The sequence below is a fragment of the Platichthys flesus genome, chromosome 18 (genome assembly GCF_949316205.1).
Source record: "Platichthys flesus chromosome 18, fPlaFle2.1, whole genome shotgun sequence".
Lineage (NCBI taxonomy): Eukaryota > Metazoa > Chordata > Actinopteri > Pleuronectiformes > Pleuronectidae > Platichthys > Platichthys flesus.
The window spans coordinates 10,493,985-10,515,438 of record NC_084962.1 but is presented as its reverse complement, the minus strand read 5'-3'; the positions used below and the strand labels follow the sequence as shown (position 1 = coordinate 10,515,438).

General features: G+C 43.3%; 3 protein-coding genes across 4 annotated transcripts; all 3 read left to right on the top strand.

Moving 5' to 3' along the window:
• The first annotated feature begins 921 nt into the window (after window positions 1-921).
• Window positions 922-8,937, top strand: elovl4b (ELOVL fatty acid elongase 4b). The gene is made up of 7 exons (XM_062412051.1): window positions 922-1,193; window positions 3,207-3,298; window positions 3,409-3,596; window positions 4,200-4,280; window positions 5,885-6,056; window positions 6,179-6,306; window positions 7,639-8,937. The coding sequence occupies exons 2-7, from the start codon at window positions 3,232-3,234 to the stop codon at window positions 7,918-7,920; spliced, it is 918 nt and encodes a 305-aa protein (XP_062268035.1). The 5' UTR covers window positions 922-1,193; window positions 3,207-3,231; the 3' UTR covers window positions 7,921-8,937.
• A 2,686-nt stretch (window positions 8,938-11,623) lies between these two features.
• LOC133973919 (protein SOGA3-like) lies at window positions 11,624-15,019 on the top strand. Its single transcript, XM_062411993.1, has 5 exons — window positions 11,624-12,368; window positions 13,023-13,247; window positions 13,471-13,629; window positions 14,301-14,369; window positions 14,693-15,019. The coding sequence occupies exons 1-5, from the start codon at window positions 11,637-11,639 to the stop codon at window positions 15,017-15,019; spliced, it is 1,512 nt and encodes a 503-aa protein (XP_062267977.1). The 5' UTR covers window positions 11,624-11,636.
• A 759-nt stretch (window positions 15,020-15,778) lies between these two features.
• LOC133973080 (uncharacterized) lies at window positions 15,779-21,454 on the top strand. 2 transcript variants are annotated; one of them, XM_062410719.1, is made up of 6 exons: window positions 15,779-16,020; window positions 17,425-17,691; window positions 18,679-19,014; window positions 19,487-19,566; window positions 19,666-20,557; window positions 20,656-21,454. In XM_062410719.1, the coding sequence occupies exons 2-6, from the start codon at window positions 17,548-17,550 to the stop codon at window positions 20,887-20,889; spliced, it is 1,686 nt and encodes a 561-aa protein (XP_062266703.1). In that variant the 5' UTR covers window positions 15,779-16,020; window positions 17,425-17,547; the 3' UTR covers window positions 20,890-21,454. The 2 variants fall into 2 exon arrangements, with proteins under 2 accessions (XP_062266703.1, XP_062266705.1); XM_062410721.1 differs by lacking the exon at window positions 15,779-16,020 and adding an exon at window positions 16,024-16,148.

Below are 21,454 nucleotides of genomic sequence, written 5' to 3'. Positions count from 1 at the left end.
ACACTTCAGCCAAGAGGAAAGCAATGGACAGAAAACTGCATACTGTATTTTCGGGGAAATATACTGATTTATTAAAGATTTGAGATTTGGTTCATGCTCACTCAAGGAAAGAGAATGAGATTTGGACGTCAGCAGGAGAGATTTTATGTCTCCAATTTTTGGGCCGACGAGACATGAGATCTTCTAAACTCTGACTCACCAGCACATAGGGACCATTCACACACAGACACACACTCACACACGGAGACACGCACATGTTACATCCAGCTGGATCTATGGTAGCTCATGGAAAAGCAAAGTAACAGAGCACATCCATTAATGACTCTGGGAGAGCAGTGATGGAGCCTTTTCTAAATGAACCAGAGCCTCAGAAAATTGGCACAGTCCATGTCATGCTGAGAAGACACTGGTTGGTTCATGAGCCCTATAGGGCCACTACTTTGTACTTATTAGAAAATAAGTGATAAACTGTCAGTGAGAAATTGCAATATGAACTGAATAACATGCATGAATGTTTATTGTTGACTTACTGTGACAAAATAAATCAGAGAAACTTCATCTCTGCTGAGGCTTTGCCAGAGGAGAACTGATATTTACAGATGGTAGGTGACTTCCAGGCCCAACGATAGCTTGACAGCGCCATCTAGCGGGGCAGCACGGGCAGGGACCAGCAACCTGCAGGGAAACAAAAGTGTCTATGGCTGTAGACACTTTTATGAAGGATGGAGAAACGTGCCCTCAGCTTTGCATCTATGAACCATCTATATATGTTGATCTATTAGTTTAGAGGTTATTAAGTTGGTTTGTAGTTTGAATGAAGACTGCAGAGGACGAACGAACGGGAGCACTTCTGCCAAGCACCCTGCGCACGCGCAAAAAAACACGCATGCGCAGTGCCGCCCGGCTTCTCAGTGTCCCAGAGGCTGGGAGGGAGAAGATGATGCGGCTGAGCGCGCACGGACCGGATGCATAATTGGCCTAACGTAGTCATAGATTTTCTGTTTGCCTTTGTCCAGTGTTTTTTGCCAAATTGCTCTTTAATGTCGATCAATATCCGGAGCGTTGCAGAAAGTGACTGGCGGTAAACACAGCTGAGGAAGAAGAGGATAAAGAAGAGGATCTGAGCAGTGACTGAGGGGAGCCGGGCATCAAATTGCACCGGATGTCATTACACGCTCTTAAATATCCAGGACGTGAGTAGCTGCGTGTTTTTCCACCATTGTGTGTTTTTTGTGTGTGCGTGTGTTGAGTATTTCTTGGATCGTCGGTGGAAACACTTTTCACTGGAGTTAGGTGGCTAATCTCATTTCCCTCATCCGCTCTCAGCGCCCACCTGTTAAGTCTGCAGAGTGCGTAAAAGCGCCCGATAGAATTAACCTAAAATAAAGATAAAACGTGCGTAAAATGATGTGAATTGCCCTTTAAAAGGTAGATTTTAAATTTTAAAATATGTAAGGTATTTTATTTTGAAATTACCTAAAGCAAAATTACTATGAGTGTTGATGTGACAATTTGCAGGTTTAATTCCCTCAGTTTCTCCATGGAGGAGGGTTTTCCCAGCCTCATGGCGGATGTAGGCACACAACCATCAAACAGGGTCGTGGCTCGCTGGGCATTTGTACTTAGGCCCACATCTAAGCTCGTTGATCAATTGAATTTAAGCCTCTTGAGCGGTACGAGCGAAACCTGCTGACACATGCGCCCCTTTCTTTGTGCGTGTGTGCGTGCAACACAAACCCGGGTTACCCTCTCTATCTGATTCCCCCCCTCTGCCAGCACAGTCTGTTATTACTACATGGGGTCCTGCAAAAATATATAAATGTCCACACCCTCGCCATGTGCAGCCACCGGGGCTACTCAGCACTTTGCTGTGCAGGGATCACTCACTGATGGGCCGTAGTTACTGTCTGCTTAGGTTTTACTAAATATTTAAAGGACAGCTGATCTGACGCACGGGATTAATTATAGATTAATATGGAGACACCTGCTGTCAGGTGGATAAGACGCCTCTGTTATGCAATGATGCTCATCTATCTATCTATCTATCTATCTATCTATCTATCTATCTATCTATCTATCTATCTATCTATCTATCTATCTATCTATCTATCTATCTATCTATCTATCTATCTATCTATATATATATATCTGTCTGTCTGTTTGACTGTCTATCTATCCACTTTTAGTATTTATTGACAATAATGTGAGAAATATTCAGATCTTCAAAGTAAAAGTAGAAATGGAAAAATAGTTAATATCAAAATTAGTGAATGATAGGGATGATTACACTTGCATTATAAAATGTCTGACTTTAATTCTATATATCTATATATCTATATATCTATATATCTATCCATCTATCCATCTATCCATCTATCTATCGCTTGACAATGATGGAAGGAAAACTCAGATCCCTAGAGTAAAAGTATAAATAGTCCATTAAAAAATAAAGGTCCTTTATGTCAGTCGGATAAGTAAAATACAGTAATGTAAAGGCAGAAATAATAATGATGGTTATGGTTGGAATACAAATGTCTAAGCTTAATTCTATCTATTGATGCATCCATTATCCATTTATCCATCTATCCATCTATCCATCCATCTATCCATCTATCCATCTATCCATCTATCCATCCATTCAATCTTTATTTGAATGTTCTATCTATGACAGAGAAAATGAATTTGCTCGATACTCTCCGTCCCATTTCCTACAATTATCTCAAACTGTTGTGACAAAGCAGCAATCATCTGAATCGATGGAAAGTGAATTTTCATCCTGGGGAGGTTAATGTTAGAGGACAGCTTCAGATGAGGAGGCCTAATGTGCTCGTATGGGACATTTACAGCAAATGCTGGAAAGAGTATGAAAGCAAACCTTTGTCCATGCTGTAGCATATCACATAAAATATTGTAAATACCAAACTTTAAATATATCTGGGAACTCAACACCCTGAGAAGTCGGGTTACAAAGGTGCAGAAAAGTGTTATGTTGGGGTTCAGTCCATCATGGGCCAACAGGTTTATCACTGTCGAGATGTGTTTTAGTCGTTTACAGGAGCAATGTGTAATGAATACTGAGCGGACAACATGTGTAAACAGTAGCTCCTCATGCTATCGGTTACACTGGCCCACGTATGGCCTGTAATTTAATTCAATTTGGTTGTCCTGACTCACTTTCTCTCTATGTCCTTTTCCTTCTGCTGCAGCATAATCAAGACCAAAGGCAGAGCCATGGAGGTTGTAACACATTTTGTGAATGACACTGTAGAATTTTACAAATGGAGCCTTACTATAGCAGGTAAGATCTTTACACGCACTTGTGTCAAGCATTGTGACTCATTAGATTCAGGCTGGTTTCAAACTAAGATGTTTTCCCACCTGACATGTTCCCCCCAATATTTCCTCCAGACAAGCGGGTGGAGAAATGGCCGATGATGTCGTCTCCCTTACCCACACTGGCCATCAGCTGCCTGTACCTGCTCTTCCTGTGGGCGGGACCTAGATACATGCAGGACCGCCAGCCCTTCACGCTGCGGAGGACTCTCATAGTCTACAACTTCAGTATGGTCGTGCTCAATTTCTACATCGCCAAAGAGGTCAGTGCCACCGTGCATTGGGTATTATAATACAATGCCCCGTTAATGCAACACACAGGATAGGGCATTTTCTGCATGACAATCTCTGCCGATCAAACAGTGAGTTCTGCATCTGACTGCATATACTGCAATCCTCATAAATGCAAGTATAAGTCAAATAACTCAAGTCTTTCAGACATAGTTTAGGGACGTAACAATGTGTGCTCCACAAGTCAGAAGAGGTTAAGTTTATTCTTTCCAACCCAGAAGCAGCTGCTGTTTTTTCCTCTTGTGGGTTTTTCGTTTTCTTTCATGACATTAATCACACACTTTGAGCATGTTGCATGTTTAACATCAGTGAAGACACTGCATGTCACTGGCAGTACAATCGGCTGCCACAAACATACGACTAAACAGAGAGAAAGACACAACGTGTTCACCCTAACTTAATGTTTGTTTTTTCTTTACAAGAAACTGTGTTGCAAGCATCCTTGGATGTTTTCACCTTACTTGCTTGAGAAAGAGCAATTTCATAGGGATAATTTGTGCTCACTGCAGTAGGTGTTGTAAGAATCGACATGTTTCCTCTCAACCTTGTTCTGTCTTTTTGTGTTTTCTCCTCAGCTCCTAATAGCCACCAGAGCAGCAGGTTACAGCTACCTCTGTCAGCCGGTCAACTACTCAAATGATGTCAATGAAGTCAGGGTAAGCTCGCTCACACACACACAAACACACATGCACATACACACAAACACACACACTCATATGCACACATTTGTCACTCTACTGTGAGGGCATTTATTGACATAATGCATTCCCGAAACACCTTACCCTAACCACCACGAATAAATGCCTTAACCTAACCTTATCCCTAAAATCAAACCAAACCTCAAGCACCTCCAAAATTTGTGAGGATCAGTCAAAAGGTCCTCTCAAAGTAAAAATTGGTTTGTGGTTTGTGTATATACACACAAACCACCAAACAAATGTGTCTGCATATCCAGTGATGATTTCTGCCGACAGAAATCGGCAGAAATCCTACTGTTGACGTTTATATGGCTCTTTCTGTAGTCTTTTTCAGTGCGTTTACTTTTGTCAGGGGTAAAAGGAGGGGAAAAAACACATATGGAGGAGTTCAGGACAAAGGGGGCGTGACCATGCACTCTCGGGGGGAGGGGGAGATCGGTCTTGCCATCCTAAAGCTCCACCCCCATCTCAGGGCTTGCCTTTTAATGATGGCATTACTAAGAGATCAGAGATGCCTAGTTGCAATGGCTTAGAGAGCAGCTGAGTACGTGTGTGTCAGACCAGGTTAAACTGCAGAAAATGCAGAGACTTGGTTTCCAGGTCTTTTTCTCATCATTTTACTGAATTTCCTCTCTGAGATTAATGAACCATCATCCAACTGTTAATGTGACTGTTAGTTCACAGATATAGGCAGGGATTTCACCTCACTGGTTGTTGCTTTAGGCCGGAGACATACTGGCTTTTGCATATTGATTGTGCATATCCTCAGAAAGTAACGCTACGCCCCCCGTACGGAGGCTCGAGTCCTCCTTCCCCAACAGCAGCTTTGGTTCCAAACCGGACGTTTGTTGCATGTCTTTCCCACTCCTTCCCCTATTTCAGCCTTACACTGTCGTGTCAATAAAGGCAAAAAGGTCTGACAATATCTATAGAAAAAAAAATAATAACTTACACTACACATCTGCAAGATGCAATACACAACTGAACAGTAGGGGCAGTGTGGGGGCTGAGCCGACAAAGCAAAATCTGGTTGACATTCGAAAAAGCGTTTCTCGATGTCAACTTCTCGCATTGGGTAAGCAAGAACAAAATTGTTATGACATCATTGAATGAAGAACGTCATGTGATCGCTTTGCCACAATCTCACAAGTAACTGCATATATGCTAACATCCTCCAGTGTTGCCATGATGTTTATAACCTGCAAAAGTTCTATACAGTTTGAGTTTTCTGGTGCGCCCTCTAGTGGAATACTCAAGTTACATGCGTAATACTAGGTTACACAGCAATTTAGTTTTACGCTTACTTTTGAAATGTGCCAAAAAATCATGAGTCACAATTGTAATCATAAAAACAGCTATCTGCGTTGGAGTCATTCTTAATAGAGCCTAATTTTACAGGACTGGAATTTAGACAGGGGCTGGAAAGAGGTGAATCTGCAGGAGTGTGTGGTTACATGTCTGCAAATTGTATTTACAGACTGAAGCTGTCATCTATCAAAGGTGTTAGTGTCTGGGATCCACCACAGTGCCATTATTCACTCTCCCTTGTTTTCTGTCTATAGATAGCATCTGCTCTGTGGTGGTACTACCTCTCCAAAGGAGTGGAATTCTTGGACACAGCCTTTTTCATCCTGCGGAAGAAGTTCAACCAGGTCAGCTTCCTCCACGTCTACCATCACTGCACCATGTTCATCCTGTGGTGGATTGGCATCAAGTGGGTGCCCGGTGGACAAGGTGGGTGAAAGGAACCTGAACTGATTGATCCTAGATTTATTGGCAATAAGCTGCTTAAAACCCATTGACTATATATAACACCACCACCGTCACATCTGATACAAATTTCACTATTTCCACAGCATGTTTTGGGGCGACCATCAACTCTGGCATCCATGTCGTCATGTACGGTTACTATGGCCTTGCAGCGCTGGGACCTCATATGCAGAAGTACCTCTGGTGGAAGAAGTACCTCACCATCATTCAGATGGTGGGTATTACTCTATGGATATATTTCACTGTGTTCTGTGGGAACAGAATAGCAGAAATATATTTCTGTACAAATGTTAGAATATAGGAAAAAATAGTGAATGTCCCTTGTACGTTTGAATGTCTTCTTCACAATTTGAGTTACCAACTACCAGTAGATGTTAGCAGGCTTTGGGGACATAACCTGAGTTGTGTGCCTTAGCATCCTCAAGTGTTTTGGCCTTGTAATCAATGACACAGGCCGGACTTGAAGGTACACTGAGACTATAGGTAAATCCGACTGGCTACTGGCTTTTATGGCAGCACTATGAAAGCCATGTGGCCTGCTCAGTAGATCAGACATCATTACCTCTATGCCTTTTTAAACTAAACACTGTCCCATTTCAGAACATTGGAAAAGATGGAGACTATCGCTTGTACGTTGTACCGCACTAATTAATGCCTACCAACAGTTGGTCCCTAATAGATGTTAGGGACCACCAGTGGATGCTAGGGTACATATCTTCAGCTGTGTACCTTAGCGTCATCAGGTGTTTCGGCATTTTAATAACAAGATTGTATCTTTACATGAGAATATTGTCTGTCTAATACCAAACACACTCCCTTCTCTCTTTGCAGTGCCCAAGGTCAGGTTATGGATAAAGGGCCAACCAACAGTACATTGTAGTGTCTACGCTTAGGGACTTTCATATCTAACTCAGAGGCGACAGACAGAGGGGTACCAACTTCAACTCTTTTGCGTATTACACCATCATGTACGAATGCATACTTTGGGCTTAACTATCCAATAAGATGCAAGAGAGTGACAGCAATTCTAGTCATTCGTGGATGTGCTGACGGAAGTAGAGGGAGATATACTGGGATGCTGTGGGAGGCATCTTCAGACTTGGGGGGGGGGGGGGGTGCAATTGCTCATGTTACTCTGTTAGCGTTTGTACAATGTTCTGCCTTTTGGTCTCCTTGAAGCATCAAGTCTACATTTAAATATCTGCATAATACATCAGCTGCTGACTGAGTTCTCCTTTTCACCAGCTTCCAGACAACTGCCATAACAATACTCGTTCATTTTCTTAATTGTTGCAGTTTGGTGTAAGACAAAATTGCATGCACTACAAATAGACACATTGTGGCATTATAGCTGTTGTTTTGTTTGACACCAATGTCTTATGGAGAAGCAGTTGAGACATATGACTATTCGTAGTTTGTATGTAATGTAAATATAGAATTAGGAATATCTATAAAAGAAAAAACTGTTTTGTGTGTGAAATTAACTTTTTGTTGTTGTTCTTTGAAATTATTCTCATTATTTAACCTAGTTTTGTGTCTTCAACAGATCCAGTTCCACGTGACCATCGGCCACGCCGGCCACTCCCTCTACACCGGCTGCCCGTTCCCCTGCTGGATGCAGTGGGCCCTGATCGGCTACGCTGTCACCTTCATCATCCTCTTCGCTAACTTCTACTACCACGCGTACCGGGGAAAACCCTCCTTCTCGCTGAAGGGAGGCAAGACCGTGGCAAACGGCACCTCTACGGCAACTAACGGTCATAGTAAAGTGGAGGAGGTGGAGGATAACGGGAAAAGGCAAAGAAAAGGAAGACCGAAAAGGGAGTAAAAGAAGGAAAAAGGGGCTCGCTTGGTGATGACGAGAAAGAAAGGCCAGAGAAGAAGGGCGGGTGGGAAGGAGGAGGAAACGAGAGTTCAAACCAGACCATCATCCCAGGAAATAAAGTAGACGGATGTGATTTGTGACCAACTGTGTGTTTGTGGGTGTGTCTGTAATGGGTTGTGGTTTTGAGAGGAAGAGAGGGTTATTGGCTTTTTCCATAATATTTTTTTTTTTTTATCAAGAAAAAGCTCAAATGCTGATCACGTAGGCTCCATGTTCGTCTGTCCAACTGTGTTTGGGACCGTGATAGGACCAAAGGACCTATAACCTGCTCAGCATCCACTATCTTATCAACCAAAATTCACCTCCAACTTTTGTACTTTGGATTCCAGTGTTATTTAACTGAAAGCTTAAATAGTCTTTAATATCGCTGATTTATTTTCTAGTGTACCGAGAGTTTTAATGGTTTTAACTACAAAAAGAACAAAAGAGGTTTATACCAAAGATTCTCTCAATGCTTTGTGGGAAATCTTTGTTTAAGGATATTTAGAGTCGACAAAGGTAGTGAATTAAAAAAGGAAAATACATTTCAAAATTCTCACATCTCCCACTTGTCCAACAGGTCTCGGACTTCACATTCCTGTGCTGTTTCAACCTGAAAAAACTCCGCTGCATTGACATAATGACATGCTATTTTCTTTGTGTTCATTGTGAATTTAAAAAAACTTATTTAAAGGGAAGGGGTAGGTAGTTTCTTATAGTATTAATGCAAATTTGTTGGTGTATTTGTATTTGTTATAATACATGTATTTTTTCTGTGGGTCCTCATGATTTATTTCTTTTTGCTGTGCGATGTAGCCGAGGTGCGGGAAGAAGAGCGTTGTCTCACTGCCATGTAGGACTGAGGGGAGACTCATCCTGATCCTCTTTTTTTAAATTAAAAAATGTTAATTTAAAACAAAAAGTGAATCAGCTTCTGGCTGCACATGTAAGTGAAATAAAGACCAGCACCCCATAAACATTGATTATGTGTCTTTGTGTTCTGACTCCCATTCCTCCATCTTGCTTTCTTCCATCTTTGGGTCTGAAGGATGTAAAGAGCTAATATAGGAGTGTCTGTGTTTGTGTGTGTGAGAGAGAGAGAGGCAGAGGCAGGGCTGTCCAGACAGATCTGCCCTAATCTTTGGTGCTAAATTGGCTTTAGCTCCAAAAGAGCTTATTTGCACGTCACTCCCATGAGATACCCAGGACAGCAGGTCACTGGAAGAGAAGCCTCCACTAATCTGCCACCAGGTTGCTACTGCTCTCAAACTGTATGGATTAGTTAACATTTGGCTCTGATAGAGTGTCCATTTACCTTACTACACTGCAAATCTTTTCCATTGATAAAAAGCTTCCTGCACTGTCCAAATATTAGTTACATTCGTAATTTTGTACAAGACACTGATATTTGCCAACAAATCTAAATGCCAGGACTGTACTCTCGTACACACAACACTTTTCAATTCATTTCTTCCTTTGCTGGGAAAAAATCACAAACACCCATTGCTCTTTGCGGATTCACTAATGGTATGTGTTCAATTATTCATACACTATCATACTCAGACTGTTATTCTTAATCCTTTTCATTCCCAGCAAATGCATTTAGTGTGCTGCGTCCATTTTATCTTTAGTTGTGCATTTCTTTTCAAGTTCTCCCCGTTTCCTCCTCTGTTCCTTCCCTCACCCGTTTTTTTTCCAAGTCTTCCTCCCTCCATTCTGCACAACCTTTTACGCTGCCCTGTCTTATTGTGGTGTACGTCTCTTTCCGCCCATGGCAGCGCATTGGAAATGGAGGGGGAAGTGGGGAATGATTGACTGGATGAGATGAGTGAGATGAGGTGCATTTGTCCTCCTCAGGGACACAGAGGGATCTAAGCCAGCTGTAACTAAGAGGATTGCAGGACCAGGCTTTTCTATCAAAGGCGTTTGGCAGAGGTCACTATAACCTGCATCCTGAAGGAACATGTGCATATGTGCACAAACTCACCATAGAGTTTAGGAACATATTTGTGAACCCGTCCATGATTTACCCTCAACTGTTTGAATCTTAATCCTTTGCAACAATTTAAGGAAACAAAATCTTTGTGTAAAATAAATTCTTGGTTCCCAGACTTGCCATTCTGTCCCTGTCTTTAATAAATTGGCACAACCTTATATATAGGTCTATTATCTGACGGACCTGTCCAGTCCTCTGAGCAGGCCAGTCTGTTGGAAGGCGAAGGGTCAGTGTGCAGGGGCTAAATCCTCGCAAACCTGACCCGTCACCTACTCATCTCATTAGCAATTATATGACTAAGGAGCTCATTCTAGCCTAACAGAGTGGAAACAGTCAGCGTTTTACTGGCTCCCCTACTTTGTGGGTCAGATTGCCTACAGAGCTTGAGCTGAGGCGGTTCATGTGCGGAGTGACCACCCTCTGCTGGTGCTGACTGTACCTACTGTTACATCTGGGAGGCAGGGACCACGTTATGTTATGTCTGCAAAAACATAATATATTCTATTTGTATAGGGAATTCAGCAGTACTTAAAGACGGTTAACACAGAATAAATGGGAGTGAGCCGATAAAGTAAATAGATATGAAAATAAAATTTAAATCAAAGCCTTAATAAGCTGTTTATTATAATAAAAAGCTTTTTCTTAATCGTTTTAACTAATGGTTGGTTTTAGTTTAAACAAATTTGCATCCAATTCATTTTATTCTTCTTCTTATATCATAAATGTATAAAGCAGATTTTAAGTTGAGAATTTTGTGTTGCGTTTTATACAGTATTTATGCTATATAGATCAAATCTGTAATGAAGTTTCAAGATTTAATTGTCATATGTAAGTTAACACAGAGTCCACAGTACCATGAAGGTGTTTGACAACAAGAAACTGGTCAGCTTAGCAGTGCAATAGTTACATTAAAATAAAAGCAAGTTAGAACAAGCTCACTATAAAAAAAAGTCAAAGACATCCAATGCCAAACTAACATCTCTACATCTCTAATAATAAGGAGTCTGTGTGAATGATTATGAATATAAAATGAATTGATTAATTTGCAGAGAATGTGATATAGTCAGTCCTGTTATATCTATAAATAATGTCTGTTTAACTAAATGTGGAAATGTTCAGAGAGGTGGTACAAGGTCTGAACTGATTCTGTTTTTGTCAAACTTTTAAAAACAGTTTTTAGCAGCACTGTCTTTTATTATGGAGGTTACTTCCTGGCTTGACGTATGTCCCCACATCACATGGCCCTTGCCCTGCAGTGCCTGGTGGTGCCCCCTCCCTGCGCCAGCCTCCTCTGCACAGTGCTGCGGTAAGAACTCATCATGAGGCGCTCCCTGTGAACAGCCAGAATTTGTATATAGCTAGAATGATAATAACTTTTTATTATAACTCAATCTGATTGTTCCAATGGGAATCAGTCCATCATTAATGGTTCTGTGGAAAACAAACCTAAAGTTCGCCCATGGGTCAGGGTGAGAGAACGTCTTGGGAAACAGCGGCCTCTAGTGGTTGCAATGGTGGAAGCATTTTCTTCCCAAAACAATCTCTATCTATTCAAATGGTAGAAAACAGTTTGAATTAATCCAAGTTGTGCAAATGAAATAATCTGTGTCCTCTGCACAGATTATTTATTTTATTCCTCTTGTTTGGATCTACATGTGTATTGTTCCGTTTCACGCTGCAGAGGATGAAGTCTGCCGCAGGCGGCGCTGCTGATCCTCCATCATCAGCATCATCAGACAATAACGCAGGAAGGAGGAGGCAGCAGCAGCATCGGGCTCCCTCACCGGCTGCAGCCCAGGAACGGGCCACCAAGCGAGCCTCCGGACACCCAGGCAAGTGCAGGTCGTCACTCGCCGCGCGAAGGGGCAGCGACATCGGGGTGAAGGAGAGCCCGAGGGCCGCTGACGGGAGGAAGAGGGAGCCCGAGAGCCGCGGCTCGGCAGCTGTTCAGCCCGATGGTGCTGAAGCTGGTGGAGTGAGACCAAATAGGGCGGATGCCTTCGAAGAAGATCCGGCACATCCTCCATCACCGGCCCGTCGCGCCGCTTTACACCCACCCCGCGTTAAAGGCGACTCCGGACCGAGTTTACTGTCGTCTGTCTACCCGGAGAAAGTGAGACCGGCAGACAGGGGCATCCACCACCGGGGGAGAGGCGGCTTGTCAGGCCTCGGTTCGGTTTTGTTGAGAGGAGGATGCTTACAGGCTGAGCTGATCCACTTCCATCTGCACAAGAAACTCAAGAGAAGCGGTGCAAGGATGCAAACCAAGGCGGACAAGGCTGGGATGGAGGAGGCCGCTCAGGGAGAGCCGGAGCCGGCTGCGGAGGCCACAGAGGCGGGGTCCGTGACACAGCAGGATGACCAGGCCTTCCTGGACGAGATGGAGAGGCTGCTGGAGGAAAACGACGATCTCAAGGTTTGATGAGCTTTTATGTGGCCTAGTGCTCTCTCATCAGCTTGGACTCAGTCGAAATATAGTATAAATTCAATGTAAAAGGTCATAGTAGGCCACAGCACATTCGATTGGCTGGAAATGTTTGTATTTGAGGACCCGTAATACCATTTTTTCTTGACTGTATTTTGGTTTTTAGGTATCATTGCTCTCTGAAATACAAATACCCAGGTTGATTTGTTCCTTCGTGCTTTCTGTCTTCACCAGGAGTTTTAAGCTATGGTCTCAACTGAAAACGCACTGGCTGCATACAGATAACCTATTTGTACTGATATTGATCTGATAGGATCAATGATGTGTTCAGAAGGGGCCAGACAGAGCAAATAGCATGTTTGTGAAATAGGCATTTTGGCATTACACGAAATGTATGTGAAATTCTTCCAAGCAAGGTAAAACCCTGCAGCCGACATCCAGAAATACTTGTAATTCAGATTATGGTGTTGTTTTCATGAAGTTGACTATATTTGACTCATGTTCAAAACATCCATTATGTGGAGTTAAAAGTCAGATGATTTTAAGCTAAAAAGACAGTAGGGATTATCCGCAGCTGCTCTAAATCTCAATATGTCACAAAATGCAATTGGACACAAACAGTAATCTTTGCCTTGGTCCCACCAGTGTGAGATTGAGGAGATGAGGACCGAGATGGACGAGATGAGGGACACGTTCTACGAAGAGGACACTTGTCAGCTGCAGGAGATGAGACGTGAGCTCGAGAGAGCCAATAAAAACTGCCGGATCCTGCAGTATCGCCTGAGGAAGGCCGAGAGGAAGAGGCTGCGCTACGCCCAGACGGGAGAGATTGATGAGGAGCTGCTCAGGAGTCTGGAGCAGGACCTGAAGGTGGGGAGGGGAGGCCGCTCGGGTCCATGTGTCTGTGTCAATGCAGTTCGCAAAAGGATCTGCATGACTTTTGGTCATTAGCTAAGACAAGATAGAAGGATTATAGTTCAAGCTCTGTGCATTATTCCTGGAATTGTTTATGACTTAAGATAAAGTATGAATTTCAGAATTGTGTATGATCCCGTTGCCGTTTTTCAGTAAAATCACATTCCGATGCCTGCAGGTGGCGAAGGATGTGTCCGTGAGGCTGCACCACGAGCTGGAGAAGGTGGAGGAGAAGCGCACCAAGACGGAAGAGGAGAATGAAAAACTGAGGCAAAAACTCATAGAGGTTGAGGTGACCAAACAAGCTCTGCAGAATGAACTTGAAAAAAACAAGGAGGTAAATAAACACTGGCCCACATCCATCTACATCCCATCTATTAACTAGAAGGGCACTCATCAGTGTTTTCATTTAAAACTCACTTGATCCCAATTTTTATTTGGTTCTGCACCAAACTGCACAAACCCTGACCGCAATCATACATGATAGAGCTGTCAAACTACATTTTAAAATGTGTTATTTATTTAATCAGCTCATACCCAAAGGCCAGGTATCAGAGTCTGTGCTGGGAAGGGAAGAATGGTATCAGATAAATCTCCAATCTAAACTCAAATGTCCTCACATGGCACAGTTCAGTTACGTCCCACTACAAGAGACTACAAGTGGCCATGAGTCACAGAGACACTGGCTGTTTGTTACGGCTGTCTACCTTATCAGTTAAGTCATAGCAAACCCAGAGACATACAGTTAACTACTGTTTATAGACAATAACATTTGAGCGTGGCCTTTGTCTGTTTGAGGCCTAAGATATATAAAGATTGTATAGCAGAGGAATAGAAATCTCTTGATACCCGTGATCTTTTTGGTTATATATGGTGCATTTGAATCTGAGCTGTAAGTACTAATGGTTGTGCATGTAAAATAAATACAGGTATAGACTTATTTTAGTCTAAAAAAGCTGTAGACCATCTCAAATCACAGATCCCATCCTTTTTTTCCCGTCTTTTTAGTCTCAGAAGAGAAGAGGAAGCAAAGACGTCCTGAAGACGGATAAGAAAGCAGCACAAACTCCTACTGAGGTGAGATGTCACAACTTATAAAGAAATCACTTTTGTTATTTCTCTTGCTTACACATATTCTAAAGTAACAGAGAAATTGATGTCCTATTTATCTACGAGCCACCTTTGTGAAGCTTTGCCGTACAAATCCAGTACAATAAATATATGCATATTTAGAAAATAAAAAAATGCACTTATCCTGCTCAGAAACACACAAAATCTTCTCTTTAATCTTAAGTCTTAACGTCTTTATGTCTTACTGCAGAGAGCAACCCTCTGAACTCTAGGAATAAGTTTGGCCCTTTTTTATTTAAAAATATCAGTGTTTGCTCTCTGTGCTCCAGGAGGACAACGAGGACCTCAAGTGCCAGCTAGCGTTCATCAAAGAGGAGGCCGTAATCATGAGGAAGAAGACGGCCACGATCGACAAAGAGAAGGACCAACTGGAGCAAGAGCTGCAGAAGTACCGCTCCTTCTACGGAGAACTGGACAGCACCCATCCCAAGGGAGAGGCTGGGGGCCCACCCACCACCCGCGAGTCAGAACTGAAGCTACGGCTCCGCCTGGTAGAAGAGGAGGCCAACATCCTTGGGAGGCATGTATTAGGAAACACAACAGGTGGAGAGATAACAGCAATGATCCATGGGGCTTCAAACTGGAAGGAATTCTGATGATCATGTCAGGTTCCAAATGTCAAATCTTGTCTGGGGGGTGCCCCCAAAATTCCCAACAGGACCCCGATTAGGAATTGATGAACAGAAGCAACTGTCTCTTGACGTCACTGCAGCAGGATGAGTCAAGAACACAGTCACGGGTAGAGGTTACTCCAGAGCATTGTATGAGATGTCCCTCATTTAGCTCTTTGGCACATTTTCAATATATACAATGACTGAGTTGAAATATGACATAAGTATGATTACACAATATATATCACTAAATCTTTTTTTATTTATTAAAAGCTGAGGTTTGCCACAAATGGAAACAATACTGAAAACGAAAATGACACAAACATGCCGGGGGTCCAACTGGACTTTTTTCTCATGACTATGTTCAATAAAGATATTATTGACTGTGACACATTATAACACAGTGTGTCACACGCACCCATTTGGCATGGTTTGGAAAAATGATTTACAGCATGGCCTGGTCACAAGGCAAAATCTGCCCAAGCATCCTAAAGTAGAGTAGCAACAGAGAAGCCCATTGGCTGAGAGCTGGCAGCAGCTGAAATAGCTATGTAAACACTTTCCCTCTCTCTGTGAGCCCCGGTAATTATAGCCAGGATGCTGGTGACGACAGTTGTCCCATCGGGACTTCAAATGCTGGAATAAATTTGACATTATGATATTTGATCTCTTCTCCACGTAAACAGTGGGGAGCAGTATAAGGGATGGGTACCCCGGCTGGAACAGAAGTTGTTTACCCTCAAGTCCAAGGCTCCTGACTTAACCTCAACAACTGAGGAGTGACGAGGGGAAGGGGGCCCTTTAAATTCTACGTAACACTGCTGAGGAAAAAGCTAGAAGGGGTTGAGCACCAGAGAGAGGGGACTTAACGATCTGCAGGCCACAGGAGTGGATCTGTTGGAGAGACAAGAGAGCACAGAGCGCAGGAAGTAGAGCAGGCTGAGGATTTATACAGGAGGGCAGAGAAAACCTCTGCGTAGAGCAAGGTAAGGATAGCTGTTTATTACTGAAGAGATAGTGACAGATGGAAAAGGAATTTCTGATAGTTACGGATGGTTAATATTCAAAACGGAACCTGACGCTACTAAACTCAACTGTAGTCTGTATGTTCATGGTAATTTTCTTTAATTAATTTGCTTATTTATAACATTTATTGTAACGTTTTATATTTTGTTTGTTTCTGTGCTTCTGTCAGGCATCCACTGTTTCTGTCCCTGTCCCACATGTACAGGCAACGCAGTCAGAATACTATGCATAGTTACTCGATTATTAATATCTCCACTCTCACAGGCGGGAGGGAAGTGAGTGGTACATTCAGACACTTTCCACTTGGACACTTGTAATATTCAAAGATGGCAACAGCAATAACAACAAAGCCTGGCAGTCTTACGTTGACTTGATAGCAGGTTAGACAAATAGTTACCCTACGTAGGACAACATTTGATTGTTGATTGTGATTATTTAGTACGCCACAAATTATTAAGGTTCAAGGGATAAGTAAGTGAGCAACATATTCATATAACACTTAAATGTAGAAAAAAGAATAAAAATGTTAAAAGAACATTCATCTTAGGGTTTTTGAAGAATACATTTTGATATTGGACCCTTTATTTTAAACAGATTTCCGATTCTTGTAATTCCCAAATAGAGGCCATTGACACTTACAAAGAAACAAAGCCACACCTTTGACAATTCTACTATTTGAAGAAAGATGTCACTAGAAAGATGTCACTACATGTAAAATATTAATATTACAGACATATACCAGCACATCATCTGCATATTGTATTGTAATCTATCAGTCCTCAGTCTGATTGTACTCAAAACTAAGTCAAGACAAACGGGTGTGATATTTTAGAGGCACAATGACACGAAGCTCCAGCGCGATGCCATCATGCATTCCCTAGGGATGCCATGTGTGCGCCACTGGGTCAGGTTCCAAAAAAGTAGCCACCTGATGCTGGACATTTGTGTTCTTCCCGTGTCGCGAGGTGTACAGAGGCAGGCTGAAGGTCAAAGTGACCAAGACTTTCAACAGCTGGAAGTGCTTTCATGCAACACTCTTGTCCACACGTGCTGTAAAGGTATGCTTACATGCCTGTGAATTTTAGACAAGAATGCGAAAGGAAGCGCCATAAATATGTGACCTTTGAGAGAGCAGAAACTGTCGGGCATAACTAGTTATTTAAGCAGTCGAGACAGGTGAAAAACCCAAATCCAGGTAGATAAAGAAAGATATTACCACTAGACTGAAGAAATTGAGATTTCAAAACTAGATTTGTGTATCAGGGGTCTGCAAAAATATGCAGAAAAGGACTGATCTGTCTGTGGTACTCTTTGAAAAGTATGCCAACCATCATTTTCTCTCTTCCATGTATTGACCTTTACAGTGTTTCGAGGTCATCGATCCTTCCACCCCTCACTGATAACCCCCGCTGTGACCCCCGACAGAAAAGTGGAAAGGGGAAATTTCCAATTAAAATAACCCCTCTGGACATTTAGCCGCCCTCGTCATGGCAGCCATTGATCTGGAGCGTGGGCTGGAGCACAGAGGCCGGGTCTGGGGACAAGAGAGGCCAGAGCTGACGGACAATTTCGACTCAGAGATGCAGGAGTGGGAAGACCAGCTGCAGGACATCCAGAAGAAAATCGAAGAGGTACGGATAAAAGCGTGATCTCGAGCTGCCACTTGCTCTTAAATGTCTGACAACGCACACTGTGTTGGAATAATGACACATTAAACACAGTAGATGGAGCTATGCAATGTTCACTCACTTTGGATTAGTGGATAATGTGGGACACTGAATGGAATTTCATGTTTCAAAATTCCCTCCCCATCAACCCAATTTCCTTTAACTGATCTCTACTGTACAGTACTACATAGATAGAGGTCAAATTCAGTAAGACCCTGCGTTTATTATAAACTATGTTCTTTGTCTTAAACAGTAAAAATAAATGATTCAGGTCTTAACCAACAAAGATACAGAAATGTAACTGCATAAAATCCATTTTATTAATTTAAGAGTTTGGTTTGACAGTGATTCTCCAAGATAACACTGTTTTGTTTCACACGGACACTGGGGTGTGACGACATGCTAATGGTTTTGTTCATAAGTGATTCCGTAGTGCCTATAGTGCTTAGAGTGTTAATTTGTGTAATGTATGTGTATGTGCATTATGTGTGTGTGTGTGAGTGCGCGCTTGTGCTCCTTAACAAGCTGCCAACAGATCATAGACTCACTCAACCTAGTGGCCTTGATACGGCAATGATACAGACAAATGTTAACAAGCTAATTAAACTGTGTTGCGCTGACAGACTTGCTGAACGCTGCACACACACACACAGGCACACACAGACACACACACACACACACAGGCACAGGCACACACACACATGGTCTGAAACTGGATACTAAAGGAAGTATCGAAGGCTGTGATGGGAAACAGATGCTTGTGCAAAGTAGAGTAACATGCGCTGATCATAAATAAAGGTCTTTAAATACAGTAGTTGTTGTTGAAAATTATGTTTACACTAAGTAATGTACAATAGGTGTGAAAAAGTAAAACTGATTTGAAAGAATATACCCAATTTACAGAAAATCATCAAGAGGTTGTTAATGTTTTGTCCCGTTTTCTTTTTCCAGTTGTACAATGAAGTTCAGGCCCGCAGAGGAGCAAACGACAACGCCAATGACAACCAGAAGAATGGCAGCGAAATGGAGTGTGGCCTGGCGCACCAGAGCAATGGTCTTTTTGTGCCGGGCCAACACAGCCAGAATCACCCAGGAGCTCTGCCTGTGCCGCATCACTATAGCAACGGCTGCAACTACAACCCCAACGGGTACAGCTACCCCGCGAGTCATCAGGGAGGCTACGATTACTGCCAAGGCAACGGCGTCTCAGAGATCGGGGACTTGCTGCAGGATTATTTGGGACAGGGGAAACAAATAAGCCGGAAGACCAATGGAGCTCGCCACGTGGTGAGTGAAGGAAATGCATTTCTGATCATTTCCCTGGCTTATGCCTCATTCTCTTGGCATTTGCACATCTGAAGAAACTAGATAGGACGAGATGATATGAGTCAGGAACATATTGATTACAGTAAGCTGGTTCCTTCAAGTCTGCTTACACAGACAGGTTACAAGATACGAGTAAGTTCCACATACTTTCCCCCAACTCCTAAGCATTCCTAACTCCTGACAGAGCAGCTGAGAAATTATGTTAAACTGTTTCCGGGTCCACATAAGATGCCATGTGCCCTGGCAACATTTAAGTAAAGTAGGTCAGTAAGGTTATATCGAGCGATGATAGAGGGTCAGTCACTGTTCAGGTTTTGGTGAGGTGAAGAAAGAGAAACATGCCAGTCATCCTGAATAACACTCTAAGTTAAACCTACAGATACGCAGTGGTTGATATGGTTGATATGGACTAAAAGAGATTTTTCTGTCTTAGCATTTCAGTGACACGATCAAGGTGAGTCAGGACACCCCTGCACACAAGAACGAGTTCAGAAGAAGATATGAAAATGACAGGTACGAGGTTTCATCCACAAAAATTTCAATTTTAAAATAATCAATCTTATTTTGCGTGTGTATGATTTAGTTTTTCTTTTAATGTTTGTGTTCCTATAGGTTTGGTCAAGAGCAGGTTCGGGACAGTTTTGAGGCGACTGAAAACAGAAAGAACCAAGTGTCTCACATGAAGGGCTCCCCTCACAGAGGGAGTTCCCCAAACAAGGAAAACACAGGTGCCAAGCCTCCTCTGGGACAAAGGGATGCTCCTGCTGCACAATCACGCTCCCAGCTCCCACTTAAGACTGTTGAGTCCCCCGCTCTGGACAGGAAGTGCTTCAGTCCGGGCGTCCTGGGAGACAGAAAGTGCGGCAGCCCCTCTGTTCTCAGAAAGTTTGGAGCCATGCTGCAGGAAAACGAAGGCAAAACTCTCACCGAAACCGGGGTGGTGACCCAACAGGGACTGGAGCCAAAGTGCCCAACCCCCGTCTGTCAGCGCAGAGCTCTGGGAGCCGCTGCAGTCGCCGGCAGGGCGCCCGTGCATATGCCTTCCCACAAATGCCAAGCAGATTCTGATGTGCTGACAGCAGATTTAGAGCCGAGCCAAGAACGGGGGTTAGTGTCAGATTCTGGAAGACATAACCATAAAGATCAGAGGGGAGGCTACGGTGCATCAAAAGGATCTCATCCCAGTCCTCAGCCGTCACACAGGAGATCACAGGCGGCGGGGAGCCCAAAGATTAGACCCAGGACGAACAGTGGTGCAGAAAGAGATGGAGGAAGGAAGCCTGCGCCGCAACATGTGGAGCCCAAAATGGACTCCAGGGTGTCAAGTTCCTCCACTGGAGCTCAGAGGATTCAGAGGGGGGGGTTAGCGGGACAGGAGTTTCCAGGTTGTGGCCGAGTGGGGGATGAAGGACTCATTGAGCTGCTGGACATGCTGGACATCCAACATGAGTTCAGCTCCAGTCACAGAACAAGTCACACAGCTCACAGCAGGCAGGAGCAGCAGGTAGGTTCTTTTCTGAATCACCATTGGATTAAATCCAACCTCTCCTTGCCCCCAAATGTATCGAAGTGGCCATTAAATGCTTACATTTTTCTGTCCAGGTAAATCCAGCCGAGTCGCCTGCAGTAAACTCGAGGTGCTTCTCTCGTCCCGCACGGCCAGCCAACCAGCGGCCTCCGTCCAGATGGGCCAGCCGCACCCCGCCCGCCTTAATCACCGCTCCCTCAGGCCCAGTGTATCGCTCCCCAAGCCCAATGACCAGAACCCCAAGCCCAGGCCTGAAGCACCGACCTGCTCTCTCCTACTCCCTTCAGACTGAGACTGTCATCATGTGATACCTTTCCATCTCAGTAAAGCTCGAACTCTCCCCAGGAAAACCCCTCAACCAACACGCTCTTTGTAAATAGCGAGGACTTGCTCTGGTAAAGTGCTTTTACGAGAGAGTGGCGGCGAAGTGCTTCATTTCACCTCTATGCTGCGTTACGAAATGAAAAACATCCACGACATGCTCCAGTGTTGCTGTGGCTTTTTGCTTCTTCTGTGCCTAACATTAGTCGACTCTTCCCTCTCTCCTCATTGTTTTTGTATTGCGTTTTAATGTGTTTTCTGTACAAAGAGATTTAGCATGCTCCCCTAGATTGAGGGTGCATGCTAATGTGTTTAATCCTCATTGTTGCCTCGTTGAATCAAATTCAACATCGCCAAGAGTGGGAGATGGTTAATTGGCAAATGTGTTCCAAGCAGCAAACCTGATTACTGTCAACTACAGTGTGTTTTACTGTATCATATTGTCAAAGTAATATATTTAAGATGTTCAAATACCAGCTGTGAAAAATTACGGATATGCCTTTAATGTTTTTGGTTTTCTTGGTAATAAATATGAAAGTGCTTCGAATTAAA

Coding starts and splice junctions, on each gene's coding strand:
- LOC133973919 (XM_062411993.1), top strand. CDS start 11,637: ATGAAGTCTGCCGCAGGCGGCGCTGCTGATCCTCCATCATCAGCATCA. Junction 13,248..13,470: donor GTCTGGAGCAGGACCTGAAG/GTGGGGAGGGGA, acceptor CGATGCCTGCAG/GTGGCGAAGGATGTGTCCGT. Junction 13,630..14,300: donor AACTTGAAAAAAACAAGGAG/GTAAATAAACAC, acceptor CCGTCTTTTTAG/TCTCAGAAGAGAAGAGGAAG.
- elovl4b (XM_062412051.1), top strand. CDS start 3,232: ATGGAGGTTGTAACACATTTTGTGAATGACACTGTAGAATTTTACAAA. Junction 4,281..5,884: donor ATGATGTCAATGAAGTCAGG/GTAAGCTCGCTC, acceptor TTCTGTCTATAG/ATAGCATCTGCTCTGTGGTG. Junction 6,307..7,638: donor ACCTCACCATCATTCAGATG/GTGGGTATTACT, acceptor TGTCTTCAACAG/ATCCAGTTCCACGTGACCAT.
- LOC133973080 (XM_062410719.1), top strand. CDS start 17,548: ATGGCAGCCATTGATCTGGAGCGTGGGCTGGAGCACAGAGGCCGGGTC. Junction 19,015..19,486: donor CCAATGGAGCTCGCCACGTG/GTGAGTGAAGGA, acceptor TTTCTGTCTTAG/CATTTCAGTGACACGATCAA. Junction 20,558..20,655: donor ACAGCAGGCAGGAGCAGCAG/GTAGGTTCTTTT, acceptor TTTTCTGTCCAG/GTAAATCCAGCCGAGTCGCC.